The sequence below is a fragment of the Hibiscus syriacus genome, unplaced genomic scaffold (assembly GCF_006381635.1).
Source record: "Hibiscus syriacus cultivar Baekdansim isolate YM2019G1 unplaced genomic scaffold, ASM638163v2 tig00000477_pilon, whole genome shotgun sequence".
NCBI lineage: Eukaryota > Viridiplantae > Streptophyta > Magnoliopsida > Malvales > Malvaceae > Hibiscus > Hibiscus syriacus.
In genome coordinates, this window is record NW_024061790.1 from 4,502,959 (window position 1) to 4,530,279 (window position 27,321).

At 37.9% G+C, this 27,321-nt stretch overlaps 2 protein-coding genes, 1 long non-coding RNA gene and 1 pseudogene across 4 annotated transcripts; 2 read left to right on the forward strand and 2 right to left on the reverse strand.

Moving 5' to 3' along the window:
* LOC120207027 lies at positions 1–18,587 on the reverse strand. The gene is made up of 3 exons (XR_005524168.1): positions 18,578–18,587; positions 9,052–9,064; positions 1–197 (listed from the first exon to the last, which is right to left on the reverse strand). It is a non-coding gene; the product is annotated as an uncharacterized LOC120207027 (long non-coding RNA).
* On the forward strand, positions 1,002–5,584 carry LOC120206988 (annotated as a pseudogene).
* On the reverse strand, positions 5,795–6,669 carry LOC120206998 (thioredoxin M-type, chloroplastic-like). Its single transcript, XM_039206538.1, has 2 exons — positions 6,285–6,669; positions 5,795–6,201 (listed from the first exon to the last, which is right to left on the reverse strand). The coding sequence occupies exons 1-2, from the start codon at positions 6,667–6,669 to the stop codon at positions 5,888–5,890; spliced, it is 699 nt and encodes a 232-aa protein (XP_039062469.1). The 3' UTR covers positions 5,795–5,887.
* LOC120207012 (peptidyl-prolyl cis-trans isomerase CYP19-4-like) lies at positions 15,859–26,189 on the forward strand. 2 transcript variants are annotated; one of them, XM_039206542.1, is made up of 7 exons: positions 15,859–15,970; positions 16,090–16,168; positions 16,280–16,327; positions 16,429–16,452; positions 16,523–16,705; positions 25,869–25,943; positions 26,012–26,188. In XM_039206542.1, exons 1-6 carry the CDS (start codon positions 15,908–15,910, stop codon positions 25,931–25,933), a joined length of 462 nt encoding a protein of 153 aa, XP_039062473.1. In that variant the 5' UTR covers positions 15,859–15,907; the 3' UTR covers positions 25,934–25,943; positions 26,012–26,188. The 2 variants fall into 2 exon arrangements, with proteins under 2 accessions (XP_039062473.1, XP_039062475.1); XM_039206544.1 differs by having other exon boundaries at positions 15,860–15,970; positions 16,099–16,168; positions 26,012–26,189.
* Positions 26,190–27,321: the final 1,132 nt, after the last annotated feature.

A 27,321-nucleotide genomic window follows, 5' to 3' on the forward strand; every position in this document is an offset into this window, starting at 1 on the left:
TTTTTTATTTCTTTTCTTTTCTTTTCTGGTTAAGTGAGTAAAACCATATTAATTGTTTCAGTTCATTGAAGCAAAACGTAAAAGAATTGAAGAGAAAGAGAGTTCAAAAGACAATTTGGGTATTTTTGTTTTGGGTTTGTTTTGGTTGAAATCAAAGTTTGGGAGATTTGGGAAACTTCCTCTTCTCTTTTTTTTTTCTTGTCCCTTCTTTGTTTATCTTTTCACAGTAACAATGGGTTTTTCTTAAACTCTGGTAAGTATTCTGAAAGTCTTTTTAGCTTTGACCCTTTTGTTATTTTTCTTTTATCTTTTCTGGGTTTATGTCTGGATCATTGAGTTGTGCTGTTAGTGGCTGGATCGAGTTTAGTTGGTTGTTCTTAATGTATTTGGTTGAGCATTAGTTTTTTCCTTCTAATAAATTTTTGGGTGGGGAGTTTTGGAGGTTAAAAAATTGAGCTTGGTAAGAGGATTTTTGTGGCTTTATTTTAAATTAAAGTCAAATTTTGTTGGATTTTGATGAAATTTGTTAGTTTTTGAGATTTGGGTTTTTCTTTAAAGATTTGAGTGGAGTTTGATTCTATGCTTATTGGAATCTAAAGTTAACATTCTTTTTTGGTTGAAAACATTAATTGCTTTTGCGCTAATTGTTACTATTTTTTCCAGATGATTTATGTTATAGTGGATCTGAAGATTCTCGTGTGTTCTTTTTCTCTATAGGAATTCATGCGAAGGCCTTTCGACTGGTGCTTGTCTGTAATGTTAGAATGCTCAGAATCAGAGCTCCTTCTTGGGGCAGCTTGTATTGTGGAACAGAAAGCTATATGGTCAGGCACAGAACCGACTCCTTGATTTTTGTGCACAATGAGGAGTGGGAAGCTGAAAGCAGCCAAGTTGGGGATGAAATGCTGTTTCTTCGAGCTCTACGGCTGTATTTTTGTGATTTGTTCTGTAACAGTAGTTTCTTTAGATAGTTGTTACAGTTTTGTGAGTGAGTTTTAGGTAGTGATTCTTGAGACATGGTGCCTTTGGGGCCTTCTACTCCTATAGGTGGTGCGCAGTCTGTTCCGTCTTCCTTCTCAGTCCGGGTTCCCTTCTTTAGTGTCCCCTCGAACTCAGTTTAGCAATATGAATATGTTTGGGAATGTGCCTAATGTGTCTTCCCTTCTTAATCAGTCATTCGGGAATGGGGGTTCGAAGCCTCAGGTTTCTGGTCCTGGGAGCACTCAGCGTGGAGGAATTGACCCAGGGGCTGAATCCGATCCACTTTCAAATGTAGGTACTGGGATGGGATTTAATGCCCCATCATCGCCGTTTGTGCCATCGAACATGGCAAACCCTGGATCATCTGGTCAAGTTCAAGGCCAGCAATTTTCAAACCTTTCCGGGAACCTTATTTTACCGGATCAACAGCAGTCCCAACAACTTGAGTCACAACATTTCCAACATGGTCAACCAGGAATGCAACAAGTCTCTGCGCCTCACAACACCCAACAAGGACAGCTGCAGCAGCAACAACAACAGTTTCAATCTATTAGAGGAGGCTTGGCTGGTGTTGGAGCTGTCAAATTGGAGCCACAACAACTGGCTAATGATCAGCATGGTCAGCAGCAACAGCAACAGCAGTTGCAATCACTTAGAAATCTTGTTCCTGTTAAACTGGAACCACAACAAATCCAGCCTACAAGAACTTTGGCACAGGTGAAAATGGAACCTCAACATTCAGATCAGTCATTGCTTTTGCAACAGCAGCATTTACTCCAAATGTCACGGCAGTCTCCGCAAACTGCTACCGGCCAAATTAATCTTTTGCATCAACAAAGACTCTTGCAGCTTCAACAGCAACAACACCAACAGAAACTTTTGAAAGCGATGCCTCAACAAAGGTCACAATTACCTGTGAAATCAGCATATGAGCCCGGGATGTGTGCCCGACGTCTCACACATTACATGTATCAGCAACAACATAGACCTGAAGTAAGATCTCCATGGTCTGAAGATCTTTTCCTCGTGCATTGAGTGGCTTTGTGGATGTAACATTCCTGTTCTCTGTGTAGGACAACAATGTTGAATTTTGGAGAAAATTTGTTGCGGAGTACTTTGCGCCAAATGCCAAAAAGAAGTGGTGTGTTTCTTTGTATGGAAGTGGCCGCCAAACAACTGGCGTTTTCCCTCAGGTCTGCTTCTGGTTAAAACTTGCCAAGTCTTCTGATTCTGAACCTTATTCAATTTCCATTCTTATGTAATTGAATGAAGCCATCATCTTTAGAACTTCATATCTTTGTTTGTTGCTCACCTAATAGATGAAAATTTCCTACTGGTTTGAGTAATCTTTATATTTTTATATTTTTCTGTTTTTAATAACTAACTATTAATGTAAAGGAGGTTTACACTGCTGTAGAAATGTTACAGGGTGTATGGCACTGTGAAATATGCAATCGGAAGCCTGGACGTGGTTTTGGTATGCATTTTTCTTTCTTTTCTCCCTTTTTATTGTTGTTCATCTTTCTTTCAGGATATAGTTAGTGTATAAGTTTTCCATTGTATATTACTGTTGTTACTATGTATTAGTGCTTATGGGGTGTCAACAAACTTAAATGTCATCTTATTCTTGCATAAATTGGTATATTTTGGTTTCTTGAGGCTAATTTATCCATTCTGTATATTAATATCTTCCTATTGTGCTTTCAGAGGCAACTGCTGAGGTTCTCCCTAGGCTTTTCAAGATTAAATATGAAAGTGGTACTATAGAAGAACTTCTTTATGTTGATATGCCCCGTGAGTATCAGAATTCATCTGGCCAAATTGTCTTGGACTATGCAAAAGCAATACAAGAAAGTGTTTTTGAGCAACTTCGTGTTGTTCGTGATGGTCAGCTTCGGATAGTTTTCTCACCAGATCTGAAGGTTGCATATTGAAGTAATGAGTTCTCATTGGTTTTGAACATTTTGGGGTATCATTGACAAAGTTTTGGGTCTTTTATTCTTTTTCACCAGATATGTTCTTGGGAATTTTGTGCCCGGCGTCATGAAGAACTCATCCCTAGAAGATTATTGATACCTCAGGTTATTAGTATCTCTAGCTTGAGAATGCCTGATATATGCTATTGACCTTTGTGCATTGTATGTTTGGACCGCATGAAATCTATGGTGACTTGTTGATTGAGTTTAAGAACGGGAGATCCATCATCGTTTCTTTATGTTCTGCTTTTATAAAGATTATCAATCAAGAAGTTAGGATGTTTTCTATTTTATGATCGGCTGCATGAAATCTTCCTTTAGCACTTTTCTTGTGGTCTAGAAAATAACATACCAATGATGATACTGAATCATCTTATTTTTCTTGTTATTTCCCTATATTATGAAGCAAATTATTATTTTGTATGATCTCTGTTTATACACTATTTCGTTGTATTTGATGGTTATTCTGGTTGGTACAGGTTAGTCAGCATGGGGCCGCAGCTCAAAAGTATCAAGCTGCTACTCAAAACGCATCAACAAATTTATCTGCTCCAGATTTGCAGAATAACTGTAACTTGTATGTCCTTTAGTATTCGGTTTGATAAAGGTCATAAATGAAAAGTCTCATAGATCCTAGTTAGGGTCTTGGTCTCTCACTCACATCCACATACTTGGGTGATGGGAATATGAAACCAACTTGCAGTATATTGTCTACTTTTCTATTTGTCAAATAGTGTGATCTATGTTACATGATTGGGTTTCTAATTAGCCATGAATGAACATTAGGTTTGTAGCATCAGCTCGGCAATTGGCTAAAGCCTTGGAAGTGCCATTGGTAAATGATTTGGGTTATACAAAGAGATACGTGCGGTGCCTTCAGGTGATTTCTACAAATTACTGATTTCTACAATTTTATCTAGTTCTTTTGGCTCCATATTGAATGTATTTGCCTCATCAAAATGTTATATGTTACGAGTGACAATGGGAAAAACTAAAATGTGAACTCAAGCTTTATAGTTGTATTTCTATGAAGAATTTTACTCTTGAAATGCGTATGGTCTCGTGAATTGTTTCCTTATTTTGATGGGGTTTCAACAGATATCTGAAGTGGTTAATAGCATGAAAGACTTAATTGATTACAGTAGAGAAACGAGGACGGGACCCATGGGTAAGTTTTGACAATATCTACTTTGCTAAATTTATTTTATTTTCTCATCGGCTTTTTCATTTTAAATATACTTCTAAACACTTGAAAGTACCGGTCCGGGCATCCTATGATTGCTCTACAGAGTTTCTAGTAACCTCTATTTTTGTATCAGTTTACCTTTAACCTAATTTCAATGGGAGTTCAGTAAGCTCGCTGACTATCAGCTTGTGGTCGCCTGATATTTTCTTACGTTTTAGATTTTGCACTGTGAAAGGGTTCTTGGTGTCTGGCTAATCAACAACTCGATGTGTTCGTTTAGCTATACCATTGAAAATAGTGTGTGTGCATTTTGCAAATAGTGAGAGACATAAGAACTTTACAAGCTTAGCTTCAGATTCATTTGTTCTTGTGTTGGTTGTATGATTTCTTAGCTGGACGGTTATCGCATTTATTTTGTTTTTCTGCAGAGAGTTTGGCTAAGTTCCCTCGAAGAACAAGCACTTCATCTGGTTTTCATGCTCATGCTCAACAGTCCGAGGAACAGCTACAACAGCATCAGCAGACACCACAACAGCAAATGATGGCCCAGAGCTCTAATGGTGATCAAAGTAATGCCCAGGGTTCTGGGATGCAGTTTGCTGCTAACAATGGTGTTGCTAATATGAATAACTCGCTTAATGTAGCATCTGCATCGACATCTACCGGCACCATTGCTGGGCCTCTACACCAGAATTCCATGAGCTCCAGGCAGCAGAATTCTATGAATAATGCAAGCAGTCCCTATGGTGGAAACTCTCTTCAGATTCCATCACCAGGTTCCTCTACCACAATACCTCAAACACAAGCACAATCGAATCCTTCTCCGTTTCAGTCGCCAACACCCTCCTCATCTAATAATCCTCCTCAAGCTCCAAATGGTTCCTTAGTAGCTTCAAGTCATATGAGTTCCACAAATTCTCCAGCAATGAACATGCCCACGCAGCAGCCAGCTCTTTCTGGTGTGGCTGACCCCAACGAATCGCAAAGCTCCGTTCAGAAAATCATTCATGAAATAATGTCTAGCCAACTTAATAATGCTGGTGGCATGGTTGGCGCCGGCACTCTAAGCAATTATACGAAGAGCTTAAACGGAATGCTACCACCAAGCAACAGTACAGTTCTCAATGGCGGCAACACTTTGATCGGCAACGGGGTCATCAACAACAATAATCCAGTTAGTGGCGTTGGGTTTGGTTCGATGAGTGGTGGACTCAGCCAGTCTGCTATAATGAATGGAATCAGAGCAACAATGGGAAATAACCCCTTCATGAACGGTAGGATCGGTATGGCGCTGATGGCTCGGGATCAACTCATGAACCACCAACAACAGGACATGGGGAACCAGCTATTCAATGGACTTGGAGCAGTTAATGGTTTTAATAACTGTCAATTTGATTGGAAACCTTCCCCATGAGAAAAGGATGTGCAAAAACAAACCTGTTGGGTTTCTTTGATTTCACTATATGATAGATCAAGGTCTTCCCTCCCACTGTGTACTAATTTCAGACAAAGTGAAACATATAGCATAGTGTTCTAACAATGAAATGTTAAAAGCAAATTTGAAGTTGCTCCAATTTCCTATTAATTTGTTTTCCGTGATTATATTCTACTTTTACTGCACAAGCATTGGGGACATGACAAAGTGGAATGATGATAAATTACATAACTTACGTCATTTGAAATGGATTATACATAAAGAAACTGACAAAACATGGCATGAGTAAAACCATGTAGAGTTCAGGCATCAAATATATTTCTCAATTGTAGCTACAATGGTACCCTTGGGCACTGCACCAATGATACTCTCTTTCTTCTCTCCATTCTTGAAAAACAGCACCGTCGGGATGCTTCTGATCCCGAATTTCGTCGGAATGTTCGGGCATTCATCGGTGTTAAGCTTGTAACAAACAATCTTTCCAGCATACTCCTTGGCTAATTCAGCTATGACTGGTTCGATCACCCGACAGGGTCCGCACCATGGCGCCCAAAAATCGACTAAAACCGGTTTGTCACTGCCGACGACAAGCTTGTCCCAGTTATCTTCTTTCACCTCCTCAACTGCAAATCACAGATAATAACTCTGGAGTTTCCTCCAGATGAACTCAAAAAGAGTAAACATGTAAGAAAAAAAAAATCCTTACTTTGAGCAACAACATCACTAGCTTTGCATACAAGCCTGGAACTTTGGGATCTACCACTACCAGTGAATGATAAACTGGGTTTATTGAATTTCAACCCACCGAATGCCTGCAAATGGATCTTCTCAACAGATGAAGAAGAATGATGATGGAAGCTTTGAAGCACACTGGCTCTGGTGCTGCAAATTGAGCTCAACTGGAAACAGCTTTTTAGAGCCATCCTTTGATAATCTATTTGGACAGGAAGATAACTGGTAATAAAAATATGGTCTTTCAAGACTGGATTTTTGGTTTGTTGGATTCTATTTCGAAATTTCTGTCGTATAGCTTTTGTTAAACATAAAATATGAGGTGCTCGAAAAAGAGTCAAATTGCATATGGATAACATTTGATAATTTTAGTGGCTTTTATATTGACAAGGAAAACCATAGGTTTAATCATTTTGTCACATTGGGTCAAATAGTTTATAGGGTAAACTACGCATACAGTACATAAACTATCAATTTTTTCAAAATCATACTTAAAGTTTAGTTTTTATTTCATTTTTAGTACCAAAAATTAAGTGTTGAAGTTTAAGTATCAAAACACGTTTAGTACCCAAATCATACTTAAGTTTTGGAAAAGAAAATGAAAAGTTTAGGTACTAAAACAGACCAAAACTGATAGTTTGGGTATCAAATGCGTTTTTAACGACGGGTAATAAAATGAAACAAAAATTAAACGCCATGTATGATTTTGAAAAAAATTGAAAGTTTAGGTACTAAAATTGACCAAAACTGATAGTTTAGGTATTAAACGCATAATTTGTCTTAGTTTATATTTAGTTTAAATATAACCATGGTACTTGTATTATTTTGAAAATTACTGCATTTTAATTTTTCGACATTGAATCTCTATATTATTTTTATTTAAAAATATTGATCACTTCTTTAATTTTTGTTAAATTTTTGTCGTTATTTATTAATCTAGTAATTGTAAAAAGATAAAATAACTTTTAAATTTTTATGTTTATAATTTTTACTATTTGGCCCTTAAAAATTGTAAACATGAATAATTGAAAAATTATATTATTTAGTTAATAATTTTTAAATTTTAAAGATTAAGGGTCAAGATGAGAATTTTAAACATAACAAACTATTTTTTTATATATAAATTATTTCCTATATAGTTATATTTTAATTTTATTTTCTAGTGGTGTATATTATCTTTATTTTTGGAAAGTAATGGAGAGCCATATTGCAATTTATGATGATTTTATGAATCATTTCCACCACATCCTCAGTGGTTCCAATCAATTAAAAGAATCCATGTCATTTATGAACTAAGACTTTATTTTCTAAATCAATTTCTTAATGTCACAATTAAAATTAAATTTAGAGATTATTTTCATTTCTCTTCTCTTCTCTTCTCCAACACAACAATACATATAAAGTTTATTTTGTCTGAACCAATTTATTTAATCTTCACCGGATCCATGACATAACCAATGTTTGTACTCGGTTTTTGATTTGAAGAAATTTAATTTAATTTTAATTGTCATATGCATTAAATGAAGATATTGATTTGAATAATAAAATCTTAGGGGATGTTTGTTTGGCTCTGAATGGAACCATTCAGCGCTGAATGCTGAACCGTTCAGCATTCAGCGTGTTTGTTTCTTACCTCTAAATGATTCAGTGCTGACTGATTCAACAAAACAATGCTGAATGATTCAGCATCAAAATACATTCTGAATGATTCAGCGTCATTATCAAACAACATGTCACATTCAGAGCTAATTCATGCAGAGCCTCTGAATTATTCAGCATTTGAATCATTCAGCGCTTAATCATTCTGAAGTAAACAAACAATCCCTTAGTGTATAAATGACATGAAAAGATTGATATGAACTCTTTTAATTGGTTAGGATCATTGATTTGAAGAAAAGGGTCCATAAAATATTTTTTCCCAGTATTAAGTTATAATACAAGTCAAGTTTAAATATTAAAATAATAGGGTAAGGACTAGTTACAAAATATAGCTCTAATATTTATAAATCGTAACCATATCAAAATAATGATTTAAGATACTTGAACTATTAGATGATCTCAGTGGTTAAAGATAATATTGTTCTCCTTAGAGATCATGGATTTAAACAGATCATCTACAAGGTGTGTTGAGTTAATGGCTAATGTGGGTGACATAAAGTTTACTTAGCCTATTAACCACTTACCTGGACATTGGTCGTCACACTGGAGAGCCCATTAACTGATACTTCAACTAATTGCAGCCACCTTTCTTTAGGGGTATTTAAAATTTTAGTTAACTGATTAAACTGACCGAATCGAAATTTATTCAGTTAATCGATCAGTTAATTTTAGGTTCGGTCGGTTAACGGTTAATGATTTTTTCAAAATTCGGTTATCTTTTGATTCGGTTTGAAATCGGTTAATTAATTGAATTAACTAAAATTATTAAATATTAAATATTATATATATTATTTATATATTTTTAGCCTAATCTGCCCAAATCTAGACCCATTACAAACCTAATTTGTTTAACCCAAACCCATTAAATATTAAATATCCAATTAACTTAAACCCTAAAAGATAAATAAAATTCATTTTATAATAAATTTCGGTTAATCAGTTAACCAACCGAATTAACTGAATTTTATTCGATTCGATTAAATTTTTTTGAAAAAATTTCAGTTTGATTAACTGTTAAAAGAGAAAAAAATTAGTTAATAAAATTTAAATACTTCGGTTTACGGAACCAAACAATTGAACACCCCCTACCTTTCTCTCCCTCTTAACTTCACTTCTTTTCAAATTTAATTTTTTTCAATTTTTTAATGAATAATTTCAGTCTGCAAATGGTTGTAAAACCTACCCGTTTAAAAATGAGAAAATAACCTCAGTGACCAAAAATCCCATATAATATACGATTTTAACCAACTTTTTCCGGATTTGCCAAAATGACCAACAAAATCGCAATGCGATCGCTAATTCGCAACGCGATCTCCATTATCGCAAATTCGCGTTGCATTTTCGCAATGCGATAGTTGGGTGTCACGTCTACTAATAATAAGGAAGCTTAGGAAAAATAAAAAAAATTCGCTATATACAATAATGCCAACGGCTTTTCACGCAGTTCACTTGAAGAATCAACGAGATGAATCATTTTTGTTGGGCAATGGACAAGCTAAACTTTATCCTGCATGGTGGGAGGTCGATACGGTTAGTGTTTATTTTTTAAATTTTTTAAAGGTGTTCATAAATAAGTGCGCAAATAAATGAATTATACTTATGATAGCAGGTGTTTATCCCTGTTTGGAACGTCGTCACTGGCTTCGTCCAACTTCAGCTCCCATCCCTGAAGATAATAGTGTATGACAGCATGATCAATTACATATCACTGTCTGATTTGAGAGATATTTTCAAGGGATGGAGCTCTCATTTGGCTAAATTCTTGGATGAGATTAAGTATTGGAGTCATTCTGGACACAAGAAGCCAAAGAAGTTCAATGTCACAGTTGTCAGAGACGAGACCGCGCCACAGCAATCGCCGGGAGCCAGAGGGGATTGTGGTCCTCTCGTATGCCTTTGCTTGGCGCGTTTGACGACGGGAAGCATAGAGTTTTTACCTCCCACCGATAGAGATAGAGCTGCAGTAGGCTTGTGGTTTCGGCATTATATGGCTAGAGCAATATATTCGAGACGATGCCTACCTGCATCCGCGTTATGAAAGTGTCCATTGTTAATTGGTAAGTCAAATGCAAGTTTTGTTAACATATATACTCCTTTTGGTTTGAAAATGTTTGGTTAAGTACCTAGAATTCAATAATTTGCTGTTTGTAGGTTTTAGATGTGTAGGAAGTCTTGTTTGAGCAAATGTTTGGTTTCTGCAGGTTAATCCTTAAGTGAGCTGCGTGAAATGGATGTACGGGGTCACAAAGTTGTTGATTCATTGATTCAATAATTGATGAAGAATAAGAATATTATTATTTTTTGATTGTTTAATTGATTTGTAAGATGATTTGTAAATCTTGATTTGTTTAATTGATGTGTACATAATTTGTGTTGAAATGTAATAGTTGATTTGTTGATTTTCAATCTGCTTTATGTTGAAGGCAAAACAGACTATCGCAACGCGAAATGGCTATCGCAACGAGAAAATCGCAATGCGAAATGAAAATCGCAATGCGAAATGAAAATCGCAATGCGAAATGAAAATCGCAATGCGAAATGAAAATCGCAACGAGAAAATCGCAATGCGATTTTCATTTCGCATTGCGATTTTCTCGTTGCGATAACCATTTTCGCGTTGCGATAGCCATTTTCGCGTTGCGATAGTCAAATGAATGTCTAATAAGTGATGACAACTGAACAGATCATAGCAATGTTCAAACTCAAGTTACTAATACATGCCTAACTGAAATGTTAAAAGTGCACACATAAAATACACATAATGCAAGTTTTGTTAACATATATACTCCTTTGGTTTGAAATGTTTGGTTAAGTACCTAGAATTAATAATTGTTAAAAGTTTATGCATGTTAATCCTCGTTGCCTTTTTCATTTCGCATTGCGATTCTATCGTTGCGATTTGCATTTCGCATTGCGATGGTCAAATGATGCCTTTCGCAACGCGATTCTGACTTTCGCAACGAGATAATACAGAATCGCAATGCGAGTTTCAAAGTTTGCAACAGGTTTTAGTTTCGCAAGCCAAATTTTGAGTGTATATATATACGCAGCAGCAACAACTCATAACCTAAATCGCAACTCATTCCATCTCCATCTATCACTCTCTCCGGCGACATTCGTTCCAATATCCAACGACATCCTTCCCCATCCGGCAACAGGTCTTAGTTTCGCATCTCGTTTGTTTAGTTACAACCATGAAATCATCTAATGTTGATCATGTTTGGATAGATTTGTGTTTTGGAGGGTCATGGGAGAATGTTCATGGTGTTTTACAATATTGCCTTTACCATGAATCTTCAACTAAAACTGTCATTAAAGAAGTTAACTTATGAAACCCTAATGTTACGTGTTTCAAAGAAATTGAATTTAGAGCCCCTAAGTGGATTTAGGCTATCTTATCAGAGAAATGGTAAAGTTTATTTGTTAACCGACAATGAAGATGTTGAACGATTCATTGCTTACATTAATGTTTCAAGTGATGATGTTACATTGTATGTTGTTGAACCTAGAAGTAGTATTGTTGGGTCAGTAGCGGGTAGTAATCAACTAAGTGGGTCAAAAACCCCAGCCTCTCTAATCCAAATCCAAATCAACTTCAGCACCAAATTCCGGTTTCGTATTGACCAATTAGACGATGATGATACATTGTATGTTGTTGAACCTAGAAGTAGTATTGTTGGTCAGTAGCGGGTAGTAATCAACTAAGTGGGTCAAAAACCCACAGCCTTTCTCTAATCCAAATCCAAATCAACTTTCAGCACCAAATTCCGGTTTTCGTATTGACCAATTAGACGATGATGAGCCAAGAGAAAAAATGTGAGTACTAGTCAGTATTCGAATTTGATCTTGGTCAATACCCGGACTTTGATATTGGTCAATACGGATTTGATGATGTTTCAGAAGAAACAGACCCTGCGTGTAATGATTTTGATATTGGTCAATACCCGAATTTTGATGATGAAACACCCGTTGCCGAGGAAGATGTTGTTGATGATAATGAGGAGGAAGTTACGACTGTGAATTACTTATTCGCATTGCGATTTTCCCAATTCGCGTTGCGATTTACTTATTCGCATTGCGATTTTCCCAATTCGCGTTGCGATTTACTTATTCGCATTGCGATTTTCCCAATTCGCGTTGCGATTTACTTATTCGCATTGCGAATTGGGAAAATCGCAACGATACTGTAGACCATCGCAACGCGATTTTCAACTATCGCATTGCGAAAATGCAACGCGAATTTGCGATAATGGAGATCGCGTTGCGAATTAGCGATCGCATTGCGATTTTGTTGGTCATTTTGGCAAATCCGGAAAAAGTTGGTTAAAATCGTATATTATATGGGATTTTTGGTCACTGAGGTTATTTTCTCGTTTAAAAATTCCTTACCGACTTTAATGTTTGGTTGCAAATGGTTGTGAATTTAAGAAATGATGTTAAAAATTTTAAGAATGCGAAATTATAAAATTTTAGGGATATAAAATTAAATAATCAATAAAAAATATAAAGAAAAAAAACCTAAACTATAAGAGAATTTAAAATTTCTAAAGGTGCAAGTGCACCCTTCGATCTATCCCAGCATCCCGCTAATATGACTTGTTTTTCTTCATCATCATCGCTCGAATCTCTACCATGGCTTCGACTCTGGTAAGGTTCCATCCCGCTGCTCATAATTTCAAGATCTTTCCAATATGTCTATTGGCTAATATGTGTTGTCGTTAATAGCTCAGGTCAGTCCCCATGGTCTGCTTTAATTTTCTCGAACAGTGTCGGTCTGCATCAAGGGCACCCGTGCGAGCCATACAACATTCTCATGCGTGGCCGCGACCACAGCTTCGCATCCCCAGAAAGATACATTGTTGCCATTGTTACTTGGTCATCAAAAGGGACATGAACAACCTTAATTAAAGTATTGTTCACTTACATGTTCCTGAAATGACCATCTAGCTCAGTTGGTAGAGCACAAGGATCTTAACCTTGAGGTCGTGGGATCGAGTCACTTGGAGGGCATTTCATAATTTAGAAGTCTCCTATGGAAATTGCTCTCATCCTAATGTTGGGAGCAGCCTACTATCTTACCTCCCCTTATCCCATTACATATGGGAACAAGGGACAACCATTCACTTACATGTCCCAGAGGTCTTCAATCCTTGGCATTTCCAATCACGTTGAATGGTTGTGGTTCTAGTTATTACTTTTTGTGCTAGAGAGCCAGCGTGAGACTGCTTAGGCTTGAGTTGATGTTCTTGTTGTTGTTTTCTCTGTGAAGGAAGTTGTTGAGATTTAGGAAAGAAAGGCTTGTAAAGCTCATGCAATTCCTCCGCAATATTTTCAGCTTCAAACTGATTTAGAAAAGATAAGAACTAAACCCGAAAAGGCTCTTACTAACAAATGATGGAAAGCCGGTGGATCAGAAATATTTTTTTAGACCTACATATATATTAATAATATAAATTTTTTACATGAGGTAGACACTAATAAAATTTGAATGTGTAGACTTTTTAGTAAAATGAACTATTAACATCAATAAATTCGAATTTTAGGGCAAAGCCTGCATCTGCCACGTATAGGATATGAACCCGCCATGAAAGAGCTAGTTGCAACGCCGTCGCTTCTGCTGGTTGTCGTAACAGTGGCGCAACCTCTCTCCACCGCGTATAAATCTTAATCAACCTCCATGGGCAACTTGTACCTTTTTCAGCATGCTCCAATAGCAAGATAGAGAAGAAAATAAAGACACAACAAAATCGTTGACTTTAGATGGTTGTGAAAAGGGATAATCCGAACCCGACGAGTTCTGACTCGATCCGACCTGATCAGGTCGGGTTTTTTTATAAAAAAAATCGGATTCTTGTCGGATTTTATATTAAAATATTTGAATTCGAGTCAAAGTCGAATTTAGAGTTAAAATAATACTACCGGACCTGAATAGTTAATGTATTACTATTATTTTTTTAATTTTTTACTTTCCCTAATTCGATGCTTTATTGCTTCGGGCTCAGCATGCCATCTCCTTCAAGGCTTGAAACACATAAGCACTGAGTCGGCGACGAGTTTTACCTCTCGCTCTCTTTCAAATTATGCAAAGAAATCGAACTCAGAGCCCTAATTCCCTTTGTAATTCCCTTTGTAAATTCTTCACCGAGGGTTTGAGGCTTCGATCCACTGAGCCAATGACGCAGCGACTCGCTTTCCCATTTCTCTACTTCAGATATCTCGGTATCTCTCTCTTTCTGTATGTGTGTGTTGTGTGCTTCCTCCTTCTACTGAGATGGCTCCTGAGGAAGGATTCCTTCTTCGCGATCTCCTTTTAATATTGTTTCATTTGGATGCTAACTAAATCATCTGATCTTGATCTTGAGGTGGAAATTATATAAAATTGTTTCCTTGTTGAGTTGTTAGGTGTTGAGTTTGATCTGTATTGGGAGTGTGGGTTTTGGAGGAAAATCGATAGAGCTTCATATTTTTTCCTTATTTCTTGGGTGGTCTTTAGTTCTTCATATTATTATCATGGCAAATTGAGGAAGATGAATATTTCATGCCATTGAAATTGTCATCCCAGTTGTAGTGATTGCTGCGGTTGGATTCTTTTTTGTTTCTGATTGTAGAAGACGTATTTTTGAAATTGAGTGGAAATGCCTTGCCTTTGGTTAACGAGGAAATGATAAGATCTCCATTGACATATGCATCTATTGGACTTGGAAAACGAAATGCATGAACCCAAAGTGACAAGGGCATAGGAATGCCAGCTTAGTTCGACATTCAATTTGAAGTCGGGTAGGGTTTTTATTAAATAAAAAATTAAATCATGTCAAGTCGGATCAGATTTTTAAGTTATATATCAGGTCGGGATTTTATTAAATAAAAAAATAAAATTTTATTTTGGTCGGATCAGGTCGAGTCTCGAGTGGAGGACCCCTTGCTCTCGGATCGGGTCGAGTGGAAAAAAAAACCAACTCATGCTCATCCCTAATAGTGAAGATAGAAAGAAGGGGTTTGTATTGGAGTGGGCTTATGCAATTATTCTATATAAAGAAATAATGGAAAAAAATTAAATTTAAAAAATTAAGGGAGACATAGAAAGGTGACTGCAATTAGTTGAAGTGCAGGTGAATGGGCTCTCCAACGTTGCGATCAACGTCCATGTAAGCAGTTAATGGACTAGGTAAGCTTTACATCACTCACGTTAATGACTGTTAACATTGAGTGATCGGTTTATTACAAATTGATAATGTTAGTGATTAATTTATTACTTTTGAAACTTCTTTGAGAAAAACAAAAAATTACTTAAATATTAATGATCATTTGTGTAGTTTACCCAAAATTAAATTCGAAATTAGTTGAAGTGCATGTACATGGGTTCTTCAACGTGGTGGTCAATATCCATGTAAGTGATTAACGAGCTAGGTAAGCTTTTCTTCATTTATGAACGGTTGCTAACGTCGAGTGATCGATTTATTACAAATCGATAACGTTAGTGATCAATTTATTACTTTTGAAACTTCTTTGGAAAAAACAAAATTTAGCTAAATATTAATGATCATTTGTATAATTTACCCAAAATTAAATTCAAAATTAATTGAAACGTTGTTCAATGAGCTCTCCAACGTGACGGTCAATATCCATGTAAGCAATTAACGAGCTAAAAAAAATTTCTATCATCTACGTTAACGATTGTTAATATCAAATAAATAATTTATTACAAATCAATAACATTAATACTAATTTATCAATTTTTAAAACTTGAGAAAAACGAAAAGTTACACAATCATACTAAGGATTTATATAGCTTATCCTAAAATTAATTAAGTAATCATTATTCATTAAGACCACGTGGCAAACAGCCATTGGTTATAGTCATCGACGGCTTTCTTTTGCTGTTGATAAATCGAAGAAAGAGCTTCTCAGCTTCAGCTTAAAGTCAAAAAGAGCAAAGGGATGGAGAGATCAAGCTTGCTTTTTCTCACTCTGGTCCTTTTTGGATCTCTTACACTCACCCAGGTTTCTCTTTTATTTTACTTTTGCCTTCAGTCCCATGTTCTGTCTATTAATGGGTGCTTGATCTATGAATCAATCAGTTGATTTTGATTGTTGGGTTTTCTTTTTTATTTAATGTTCTGGCAGAACAGTCGAAGGAAGATTTGAATGAAGTTACTCACCAAGTTTACTTCGATGTCGAAATTGCAGGAAAACCTGCCGGTATGCTCTCGGTTTTTCTTCTTTAGGATAATGCCATAGGATCTGTAATGTGTTATAATTGCTCTCAGCTTAGATTAGCTAAAATATTTACTGAGTTTATTGCTCGATCAGGTCGAATCGTCATGGGACTCTTTGGAAACATGGTTCCTAAAACAACAGGCATGTTTCGTATCATTCATATCGATGTCTTAATGTTTGTATCTTCTGGGTTTTTCCTACCAATTGTTTGCTGATTAGCTTGAGCTTCTCTTTATATGCAGAAAACTTCCGAGCACTGTGCACAGGTTAAGTGATTGATCTCATCGGTGTTCTATATGTGTTCGATGAAATGTCTAATATGGTTTTCGATTACAGGGGAAAAAGGTGTCGGAAAATGGGGGAAACCTCTCCACTACAAAGGCAGTACATTTCATCGGATTATTCCGCATTTTATGATACAAGGAGGTGATTTTACACTCGGTGATGGAACGGGGGGAGAGTCAATCTACGGTGGGAAATTTGCCGATGAGAATTTCGAGCTGAAGCACACAGGGCCTGGTAAGCCAGCTGTCGTAACCATCTTTCGGTTGGGCCCCGGAATTGGGCTTCGACTTGGATTAAACGAATTGGAGTCGTCACCGACCACTTTAAAATGAATTTAGGTGGGTCGAACACCATCTTACCTGATCTGCATTGTACCAGAAACGTGTTGGGTTCGGGAGTCGGTTACGGTCAAGGAAGGATTAGCACCCTTGAACCGCCCTTTCGGTACCAATTAATTTGTCGGTTGTCTCTGGTTGCGAAAATTGAAAAATTTAATTTGAAATTTAAAAATCCGATCCTAATTACTTACCTTTGATCAATCGAAAAAAATCTTAAAAAGTCAAAAATGTTAGATAAGAAATAATAATAAACATTAAATAAATCAAATGGAAAAAAATTAAAATTAAAAATTAAAATTTTAAAAGTAATAACATAAACGACATAAAAAAGAAACCTGACTGGGTAATCCACTATCAGTGACATTTATTAGCTGCAAAACACGAGCTAAAAGTTCTACATCTAGAACTTCTTGTGATTCCATGATGTTCTAATATACTTCCAGACACCGCCCTTTTCTGCCTTCAAGAACTCCGACAGCTCAAACTTGCTTTCAACAATTTCAGTGCTTCCTCGATTCCGTCTGGATTTAATCGTTCGTAAGCTTGACGCGTCTATGGAAACAAAATCCTGGGCACATGCGAGATTGTTGATGACCAAAGTGAGAATGGGTCTGGTAGTGTTGTGTCTCCTGCTTAAGGATTGGAGTGGCACAGATTTCCCTTAACATTTGAGCATCCGAATAGGTCATGCATGGAACTAGTGTACGCGCAAATTTCAACATATCTCTCCGACAATGCGGCCTTGCGGATTGGACAATGATGTCCAGAGGGTTCTCGACAGCGACAATTACACGAGCAGTAAACTGAAGCTTCTCCCAGGTCTTGCCAAGGTTGATGATGTAGATTCCATTATTGTGACGCTTGAAAACGTGACGCTCCATTTGGAAATCACGGTTCTGGGTACCGAGATGGACTTCGGCGACCAACATCGTCTGAATGTCGGCTTCTTTAGGAGAAAGCTGCCTCAGCATTTGCAACTTCTAACTTCGCCTGTAATTCACTTATTAATTAGGAAGGTTCCAGTTTTGCCGTATCTTTGTTGTCCACTAGAACGACATCTAGTCCGGGTAATCGTTCCTCAGCCTCGATAGCTCTCTGGTAGAAGGGCTTGAGGAGCTCTTCACTCGCCATGTTTGGTTTCATTTTTCGTATAGAAGAGCGATTAGGCACTGGCGAGGCTTAGCTTTTTGGGGTCGACGGCCGGCGTTGAGGCTTGAAGTTTGGAGAGTACAACCGACCGTATGGTTAGAGAGAGAGAGTATCCGAGAAGATGAACGTGGGTTTTATTTGGAGATCGAAAAAAATCCCCCGATTCCAAGCTACCCCCGATTCCAAGCTACCCCCCGCTGCCTTTGTTTATGCTTCTCCCTTCTCCTGGGATCAGAACCCCCCCTTGTTTTACCCTGTTGCAGTACTTATAGGTGAGTTGGGGGGTTGTTTCCACTCAATCCCGAGATCACCGGGATTCAGTTGTTGACGAGGGTTGTCGCTTGGTGGTTGAGTGTGCCGAGAAATCTGGTGCAAGGGTTGTGAGGAGTCATGGCGGAAAAACAGGGAGATGGGTGAGAAATTAGTGTCTACAGCTGCCCCTCTTTGTCCTTTTCGTGGAACGAAAAATAGGACAAAGATAAAGACACTAATTTTCGTTCGGTAGAGTTGAGAATGCTCCCTCATGTAGTTGACAGGCCCTCGAGCTGAATGAAACCGAACCCGAAAGGTCTTCGCTGGCTGAATGGAGCCGAACTCGACAATTTTATTGACAGATAACCCTTCTTGCCTGGAGCTATTATGTAAGCTGATTTGCCTCTAAGTTGAATATAATCGAACTCGAATGTCTTTAGCAGATAGCCCTTCTCGACTTAAGCTATGCTGCAAATGATGCTTTGGAGCTGAGCCTAGTCAAACTCAAAGTCTTTGGTTGGCAGATACTCCTTCTTTGAGTTGGATATCCCTCGTCGTGAAGTTGAAATCCAATCTAGAGATGATGTTGCTTGTGTGCACGATTCCCTTCGTCATGAAGTTGAAACCGCGGGTGACCCTTCGTCGTTAAGCTGAGCAAAGAATTGGATATCCTTCGTCGTGAAGTTGAAATCCAAGTAAGTTGTATTGTTCCAAGTCCAATATCCTCCGTCGTGAAGTTGAAATTGGCTTTGGAACTGGGAAATTGTTTGTTGACAACCAGTCGTCCCTTCGTTGTGAAGTTGACTTGCGTTGTCTGGAGTCCAATATCCTTCGCTGTGAAGTTGAAATGGCTCTGAAATTGGGAAGTTGTTTGTTGACAACCAGCGGTCCCTTCGTCGTGAAGTTGAACTTGCATTGTCTCGAGTCCAATATCCTCGTTGTGAAGTTGAAATTGGCTCTGAAATTGAGAAATTGTTTGTTGACAACCAGCGGTCCCTTCGTCGTGAAGTTGAACTTGCGTTGTCTCGAGTCCAATATCCTTCGTTGTGAAGTTGAAATTGGCTCTGAAATTGAGAAATTGTTTGTTGACAACCAGCGGTCCCTTCGTCGTGAAGTTGAACTTGCGTTGTCTCGAGTCCAATATCTCGTTGTGAAGTTAAATGGCTCTGAAATTGAGAAGTTGTTTGTTGACAACCAGCGGTCCCTTCGTCGTGAAGTTGAACTTACGTTGTCTGGAGTCCAATATCCTTCGCTGTGAAGTTGAAATTGGCTCCGAAATTGGGAAATTGTTTGTTGACAACCAACGGTCTCTTCGTCGTGAAGTTGAACTTGCGTTGTCTCGAGTCCAATATCCTTCGTTGTGAAGTTGAAATTGGCTCTGAAATTGAGAAGTTGTTTGTTGACACCGGCGGTCCCTTCATCGTGAAGTTGAACTTACGTTGTCTGGAGTCCAATATCCTTCGCTGTGAAGTTGAAATTGGCTCCGAAATTGGGAAATTGTTTGTTGACAACCAGCGGTCCCTTCGTCGTGAAGTTGAACTTGCGTTGTCTCGAGTCCAATCCTTCGTTGTGAAGTTGAAATTGGCTCTGAAATTGAGAAGTTGTTTGTTGACAACCAGCGGTCCCTTCGTCGTGAAGTTGAACTTACTTGTCTGGAGTCCAATATCCTTCGTTGTGAAGTTGAAATTGACTCTGAAATCGAGAAATGTTTGTTGACAACCACGCGGTCCCTTCGTCGTGAAGTTGAACTTACGTTGTCTAGAGTCCAATATCATTCGTTGTGAAGTTGAAATTGACTCTGAAATCGAGAAATGTCCGTTGACAACCAGCGGTCCCTTCGTCGTGAAGTTGAACTGCGTTGTCTAGAGTCAAATATCCTTCGTTGTGAAGTTGAAATTGACTCTGAGATTGAGAAATGTTGTTGACAACCAGCGGTCCCTTCGTCGTGAAGTTGAACTTGCGTTGTCTAGAGTCCAATATCCTTCGTTGTGAAGTTGAAATGACTCTGAAATCGAGAAATGTTCGTTACCAGCGGTCCCTTCGTCGTGAAGTTGAACTTGCGTCTAGAGTCCAATATCCTTAGTTGTGAAGTTGAAATTGACTCTGAGATTGAGAAGTTGTTTGTTGACAATCAGCCGCCCCTCATCATGAGTTGACTTGGAATTGGATATCCTTCCTCGTGAAGTTGAAATCCAAGTAAGTTGTATTATTCCAAGTCCAATATCCTCCGTCGTGAAGTTGAAATTGGCTCTGGGTTTGAGAAATTGTTTATTGACAACCAGCGGTCCCTTCGTCGTGAAGTTGAACTTGCGTTGTCTGGAGTCCAATATCCTTCGTTGTGAAGTCGAAATTGGCTCTGAAATTGGGAAATGTTTATTGACAACCAGCGGTCCCTTCGTCGTGAAGTTGAACTTGCGTTTCTGGAGTCCAATATCCTTCGTTGTGAAGTTGAAATTGGCTCTGAAATGAGAAATGTTTTTGACAACCACGCGGTCCCTTCGTCGTGAAGTTGAACTTGCGTTGTCTGGAGTCCAATATCCTTCGTTGTGAAGTGAAATTGGCTATGAAATTGGAAGTTATTTATTGACAACCAGCGGTCCCTTCGTCGTGATGCTTTATCTCTTGGACTGGAGTCCTGTGTTTTGCCTGCCAATCTGGTTCATGGAATTGACCGTGCCCCATTTGCTTCTCGAGCTTTGGCTTTACAGACCTTTCATATTTGAGACTGTCATGTTTAAAAATGTTTTTCTCCTTTTTCTTGTTTTAGGAGGGAAATGATAAAAAATTCTGTAAAATATTGTTTGCAATTGAATCTTATAAACATGAGTTCAGAGTATATCAAAGGAATCAATAGCTCTTTTAATGCTTTCAGAGTTACAGCTCTTTGACAAGTGTTCAAATGGATGAGTTGGCTTTAGGTTGGTCTCCTTTCTAAGGTTTTGGTAACCCAAAATGTCAAAATATCGACATATGCTTTGGCATTTCATTTGGGTGCGGACATAATGACGCAACTAGAATGACCACTTACTAGACATTTTATTTCGGTCCTCTGAAATCTTCCATTTGTTCAAGCTTTGTAGGCTCCTCCAACAAAGGCAGTGCGAAAGATATCAGTCTAAAAATGAAATTCTTGAGTGCTCGTGTGAAATTGACTATAACAGGTGTTCCTTGACTCCCTTAGTCCATCATTACTGAAAATTTATTGCTTAGATAAATTTGATTTAATTTGCCATTATCTGGCTAGCTGAATCCATAAAGCCAGGGCGTTTAACCAATTGCTTTAGAGGGACAACTTAATATTATAATCACTTTTATCAAGTTAACTGAAGGGTTCATCTCATCACAAAGTCTTCAGCCTGACAAAAGCAGTGGAGCAAACACCGAATTGCCAAGTGTCCGAACAATGTCATTGTTTGAATGTAATCTATTCATAAAGCCAGGGATTTCGAGTTTCCTCTGTAACCAATTGCCTTAGTGGAATAGCTCAGTTTTACGGATTTAATTTCTTAAGATTGTCAAGAAGAACCTGTTATAGTCTAGGTGTTTGTTGAAAGTAAAAATTTCATCTTTAGAGTTCAATTTTCAAGCAACTGACCTAAACTAGATTCACTTACTCGACTATTCCATCTGTGAAGATCATTATCATCACTGAACGTCTTAAATAAAAAGTATAATAATGTCATATGCAAAAGGATGCCCCATGTTGTCCGCACCTTATGAAAGGAAAATGTTATATTGGTTAATTACAAGAGCAGGGTACGGTGTTTGAGTGTATATTCTGGGTAAAGTCAAATTCCTTGTTTAAATCATGTTACTTCGTCAAAGATATGTAACTTTGAACCATTTCAGAGTTTCTTAATTCAGATGATATTCAAAGAATTGCAAGTTTGCAAAAGTGATTCATTGTTTAACATCTTTAAAGTAACATAAATTTATTTAAAAGTCCTTACAAAAACTTGAGAAAAAAATGAAAAAATATATTCAAACAAAATGTCTCAAATGATGAAATGGTATTCCTCACTTGGATGCCCCCAAGTTGTGAAGTCGATTCGATTCTTGTTACGTATTTTATGTATGATTCTCTTGATTGGAGTAATTCTCGATAGTGCGCCCTGGGACTCTGCTATGATTTTCGCAATGAGCGTTTTCATCATACTACCTGGGGTACGGGGCTTCATGGATTTCTCTGGATATGGTGACACCACGTGTGCGTCAAACAACTATTGGTAAAGCTCCTTATATGTCATAGGATCAAAATGTTCTCATTTTTGATGAGACATGTGAATGTAAAAAAAGGAAAACTAATGTGAATGTAAAGAAAATAACAAAATGCACAATATGTCTGAATGCATGATGCATGAAATGTTCGAGGCATTGATCCAAAAATGTATCTGTTATTATAATAATCCTTATTGGGGCAAAAGTGTTACGTCTTAAGAGACAAAAATATTTTGAAGGCATAGACCCCGAACAGCTTTGATAGGTTGACTAGTCTTTTGCCTTCGTCTGTCACCGGTTGAATACCCTGTCAAACCGTTCCGGCTCCTTTGGCTAAAATGTGCAAATAACGAGCTGCTTGCCCCCAAAAGGTCTCGAAGGACTGCATCGCGGCTTCACTCTATGTCGAGCTTGTTCCAAACGAAAGTGCCATCGGATCCCTCCACCCAAAGTTTATCGACTTGTTTCTAGAATTATCAATAATGATCTCCAGCTTAGCTAGGGTTTCGCCATCTTGATCTCGCAGTTTTTGAAAGGACTCTCCGGGTCAGTAACATTTTCCTCGTCTTGCCCCTGCACCCTTTGCCTCCGAGTATCTTTGACCACGGCTGGGCTTCTGAGCTTTTTATCTCTTGTATTATAATCCCTTTGTCCATTAATGCAGATATTCATGTTTAAACACATTTTGGTGGATCAACACCTCGTTTTAAATTATGCGAATGATGAAAACAAAATGAAATAGAACAAAAAATAAAAGGGGTTAGTGAGGTAAATCAAAATAAAAAAATAAAAAATCTTACCCCCATGATAATCTACCCGAACATGCTTAATATTCCTACATACATGATTTCTATCCCGCATGCTAATTTCAAACAAATCCTAGCCGCATATTTGTCTAGTTCGCATGCTTTGAACAGAAAATAAAGCAGGAAACAAAGCATCCTAGGGTTGAATGAGGTCTTGGGGTGAGCTCTAATTCCCTGCACTCTCCGGTTTAGGTTCTAAAAAGGTACTCGAGTTCTCCTTGCCGGTGCCCCCTTGGCTTGCCAGACCCTTAGTCCTAAGCCTATTACAAGCTTGTGTGGACTAAGTTAAACTCGAGAGGACACATTCCCTTATGCCCACGGTGAATAAATTCACACGAAGACATAAGTTATATGATCCCGAAGGCTAATTGCTAGGCATATGCGGTGAATAAATTCACGAATGTGTCGCTTTTCACCCCCACTTAAAACGGGTTCGGAGCTCGGGTTTAGAGCTTAGAGATGACAATTTTGAAAAATCTGAAATAATTAACACGTCAGTACAACTATTATTTGAAAAATAATCAAAGATAAAATTGGAATCGAATAAATAAATTAAAATTTAAATTTACCGTTTTCGCATAAAAGACAACCGAAAATTAATTTCGGCTGACTTACTTACCTATCCCCAGCGGAGTCGCCAAGCTGTCGTAACCATCTTTCGGTTGGGCCCGGAATTGGGCTTCGACTTGGATTAAACGAATTGGAGTCGCCACCACTTTAAAATGAATTTAGGTGGGTCGAACACCATCTTACCTGATCTGCATTGTACCAGAAACGTGTGGGTTCGGGAGTCGGGTACGGTCAAGGAAGGATTAGCACCCTTGAACCGCCCTTTCGGTACCAATTAATTTGTCGGTTGTCTTGGTTGCGAAAATTGAATTTCGGCCTGACTTACTTACCTATCCCCAGCGGAGTCGCCAAGCTGTCGTAACCATCTTTCGGTTGGGCCCCGGAATTGGGCTTCGACTTGGATTAAACGAATTGGAGTCGCCACCGACCACTTTAAAATGAATTTAGGTGGGTCGAACACCATCTTACCTGATCTGCATTGTCCCAGAAAGTGTTGGGTTCGGGAGTCGTACGGTCAAGGAAGGATTAGCACCCTTGAACCGCCCTTTCGGTACCAATTAATTTGTCGGTTGTCTCTGGTTGCGAAAATTGAAAAATTTAATTTGAAATTTAAAAATCCGATCCTAATTACTTACCTTTGATCAATCGAAAAAAATCTTAAAAAGTCAAAAATGTTAGATAAGAAATAATAATAAACATAAATAAATCAAATGGAAAAAAAATTAAAATTAAAAATTAAAATTTTAAAAGTAATAACATAAACGACATAAAAAAAAGAAACCTGACTGGGTAATCCACTATCAGTGACATTTATTAGCTGCAAAACACGAGCTGAAAGTTCTACATCTAGAACTTCTTGTGATTCCATGATGTTCTAATATACTTCCAGACACCGCCCTTTCTGCCTTCAAGAACTCCGACAGCTCAAACTTGCTTTCAACAATTTCAGTGCTTCCTCGATTCCGTCTGGATTTAATCGGTTCGAAGCTTGACGAGTCTATGGAAACAAAATCCTGGGCACATGCGAGATTGTTGATGACCAAAGTGAAGAATGGGTCTGGTAGTGTTGTTGTCTCCTGCTTAAGGATTGGAGTGGCACAGATTTCCCTTAACATTTGAGCATCCGAATAGGTCATGCATGGAACTAGTGTACTACGCAAATTTCAACATATCTCTCCGACAATGCGGCCTGCGGATTGGACAATGATGTCCAGAGGGTTCTCGACAGCGACAATACACGAGCAGTAAACTGAAGCTCTCCCAGGTCTTGCCAAGGTTGATGATGTAGATTCCATTATTGTGACGCTTGAAAACGTGACGCTCCATTGGAAATCACGGTTATGGGTACCGAGATGGACTTCGGCGACCAACATCGTCTGAATGCGGTCTTTAGGAGAAAGCTGCCTCAGCATTTGCAACTTCTAACTTCGCCTGTAATTCACTTATTAATTAGGAAGGTTCCAGTTTGCCGTATCTTGTTGGCCACTAGAACGACATCTAGTCCGGGTAATCGTTCTCAGCCTCGATAGCTCTCTGGTAGAAGGGCTTGAGGAGCTCTTCACTCGCCATGTTTGGTTTCATTTTTCGTTATAGGAAGAGCGATGAGGCACTGGCGAGGCTTAGCTTTTTGGGGTCGACGGCCGGCGTTGAGGCTTGAAGTTTGGAGAGTACAACCGACCGTATGGTTAGAGAGAGAGAGTATCCGAGAAGATGAACGTGGGTTTTATTTGGGAGATCGAAAAAAAAATCCCCCCGATTCCAAGCTACCCCCGATTCCAAGCTACCCCCCTGCCTTTGTTTACTTATAGGTGAGTTGGGGGGTTGTTTCCACTCAATCCCGAGATCACCGGGATTCAGTTGTTGACGAGGGGTTGTCGCTTGGTGGTTGAGTGTGCCGAGAAATCTGGTGCAAGGGTTGTGAGGAGTCATTGGCGGAAAAACAGGGAGATGGGTGAGAAATTAGTGTCTACACCAGCCATGTTTACATTGTGAAAGGGGCAAAATATATGACTTTCATTTTCAAGGAATGACAGTGACAAAGCAAAAATTGTTTGTTTGGTATAGGGTTTTGTCCATGGCGAATCCCCGTCCCAACACCAACGGCTCGCAATTCTTCATTACAACCGTGACAACCAACTGGTAAATAGGAAGTTGCAGCCGGTCTAGATGATATATACTTCATCCTTTTAACTCTGCATTTTCTGCAGGTTGGATGGAAAACACGTTGTGTTTGGAAAAGTGCTCTCCGGGATGGATGTGGTTAACAAAATCGAGGCCGAAGGAAGGCTAAGCGGCACGCCCAAGAGCAAAGTCGTGATTGTTGGCAGTGGCGAAATCAGTGTTAGTAGGGCGAGCTCGTAGATGTGAGAGGCGTTGGTCACACCAACTTTTATGGAATAAACACCATGTAAGGGTGATTATTGGACGAGCTAAGACTGATTTAGATCAAATCATTTTGAATTTGAATTATTTTGAGTATGGATATTTATAAATTTGATTTCGAATTTCATTTGAAAGTTTTCATAATGAAGATTAAGGAGACCAAATTTTGTTTCTCTTATACCGTTAGTTCTCTTATAAGTGACTCGAAACTTATCTCATCTCTCTTTAGCATTGCCACATGAGGAGATTCTTCCATATTCATTTAGACCAAATACATAAAATAGAATGTGCATAACATTGGAATCTTCTGTTAGGGTAAAATAACCTTTTAACATGATGTTCCAAACTCTTGAATTCTTTGCTTGAATAAAGATCTTCATCCTGTTCTTTTACATAATTAACCCCATTAAAATATGAATGTTTGTTAATCAGTTGGAAATCTTTAAGGTAGTACGAGTCAAAGGAAGAAATCATTTTTTAGGTTGATGTAAAAATTGTTAGAGCTCTCCTAAGATCTTCTCAAGATTATTAAATCATCAATAGAGATTCTCTTTGATACAAACTGTTAGTTTGATCGAGCAATCAAATAATATCAAGATAGGGTAATTTGACACTTTAAAAATTTTGTGAAAGCAATAGAAATATATAAATAATTTGCATATATCGAAAAGTGGTTTAATTTCTAAATCAAGTATACATTCACTACCTTAGCTATACACACTAAGTATTTTCTCAATTCCTTTACTTGCATTTGGATCAAGAAAAAAAATTATTATTAGGAGGAATATTCTTTTTCGAAATCACATACACATATTTGGTTCAAGAACATTCCTTTCATGGGGCAATGAAACATTATCTGCAGTAACTTTTTTTGGCTGGGATCTTTGGGAACGTCATTCTCTCCAATATCTTAGGTGTTTAACAGTTCCCATCGGATGGGAAATATTACCCTTGAACTAAATGAATTGTTTCAAAACTATCATCTTATTTATTCCTTTAAACAGTATAATAAATCCTTAATTTTATAATTTATTTTCTCCTTTAGCAGTTGGTTTAAGTTGGATATTATAAAGTAAAAATATTATTATTTTGGTATAAATTTATTTTATTTCTTTTAGTTTTTACCTAAATTTTT

Bases quoted from the DNA above. Each gene is read 5' to 3' on its own strand.
- LOC120206998 (XM_039206538.1), bottom strand. From the start codon at position 6,669: ATGTTATCCATATGCAATTTGACTCTTTTTCGAGCACCTCATATTTTA. The intron at 6,202-6,284 runs GTAAGGATTTTT...TGTGATTTGCAG, and splicing joins TAGTGATGTTGTTGCTCAAA to TTGAGGAGGTGAAAGAAGAT.
- LOC120207012 (XM_039206542.1), top strand. From the start codon at position 15,908: ATGGAGAGATCAAGCTTGCTTTTTCTCACTCTGGTCCTTTTTGGATCT. The intron at 16,169-16,279 runs GTATGCTCTCGG...TTGCTCGATCAG, and splicing joins AATTGCAGGAAAACCTGCCG to GTCGAATCGTCATGGGACTC. The intron at 16,706-25,868 runs GTAAGCCAGCTG...TGTTTGGTATAG, and splicing joins GCTGAAGCACACAGGGCCTG to GGTTTTGTCCATGGCGAATC.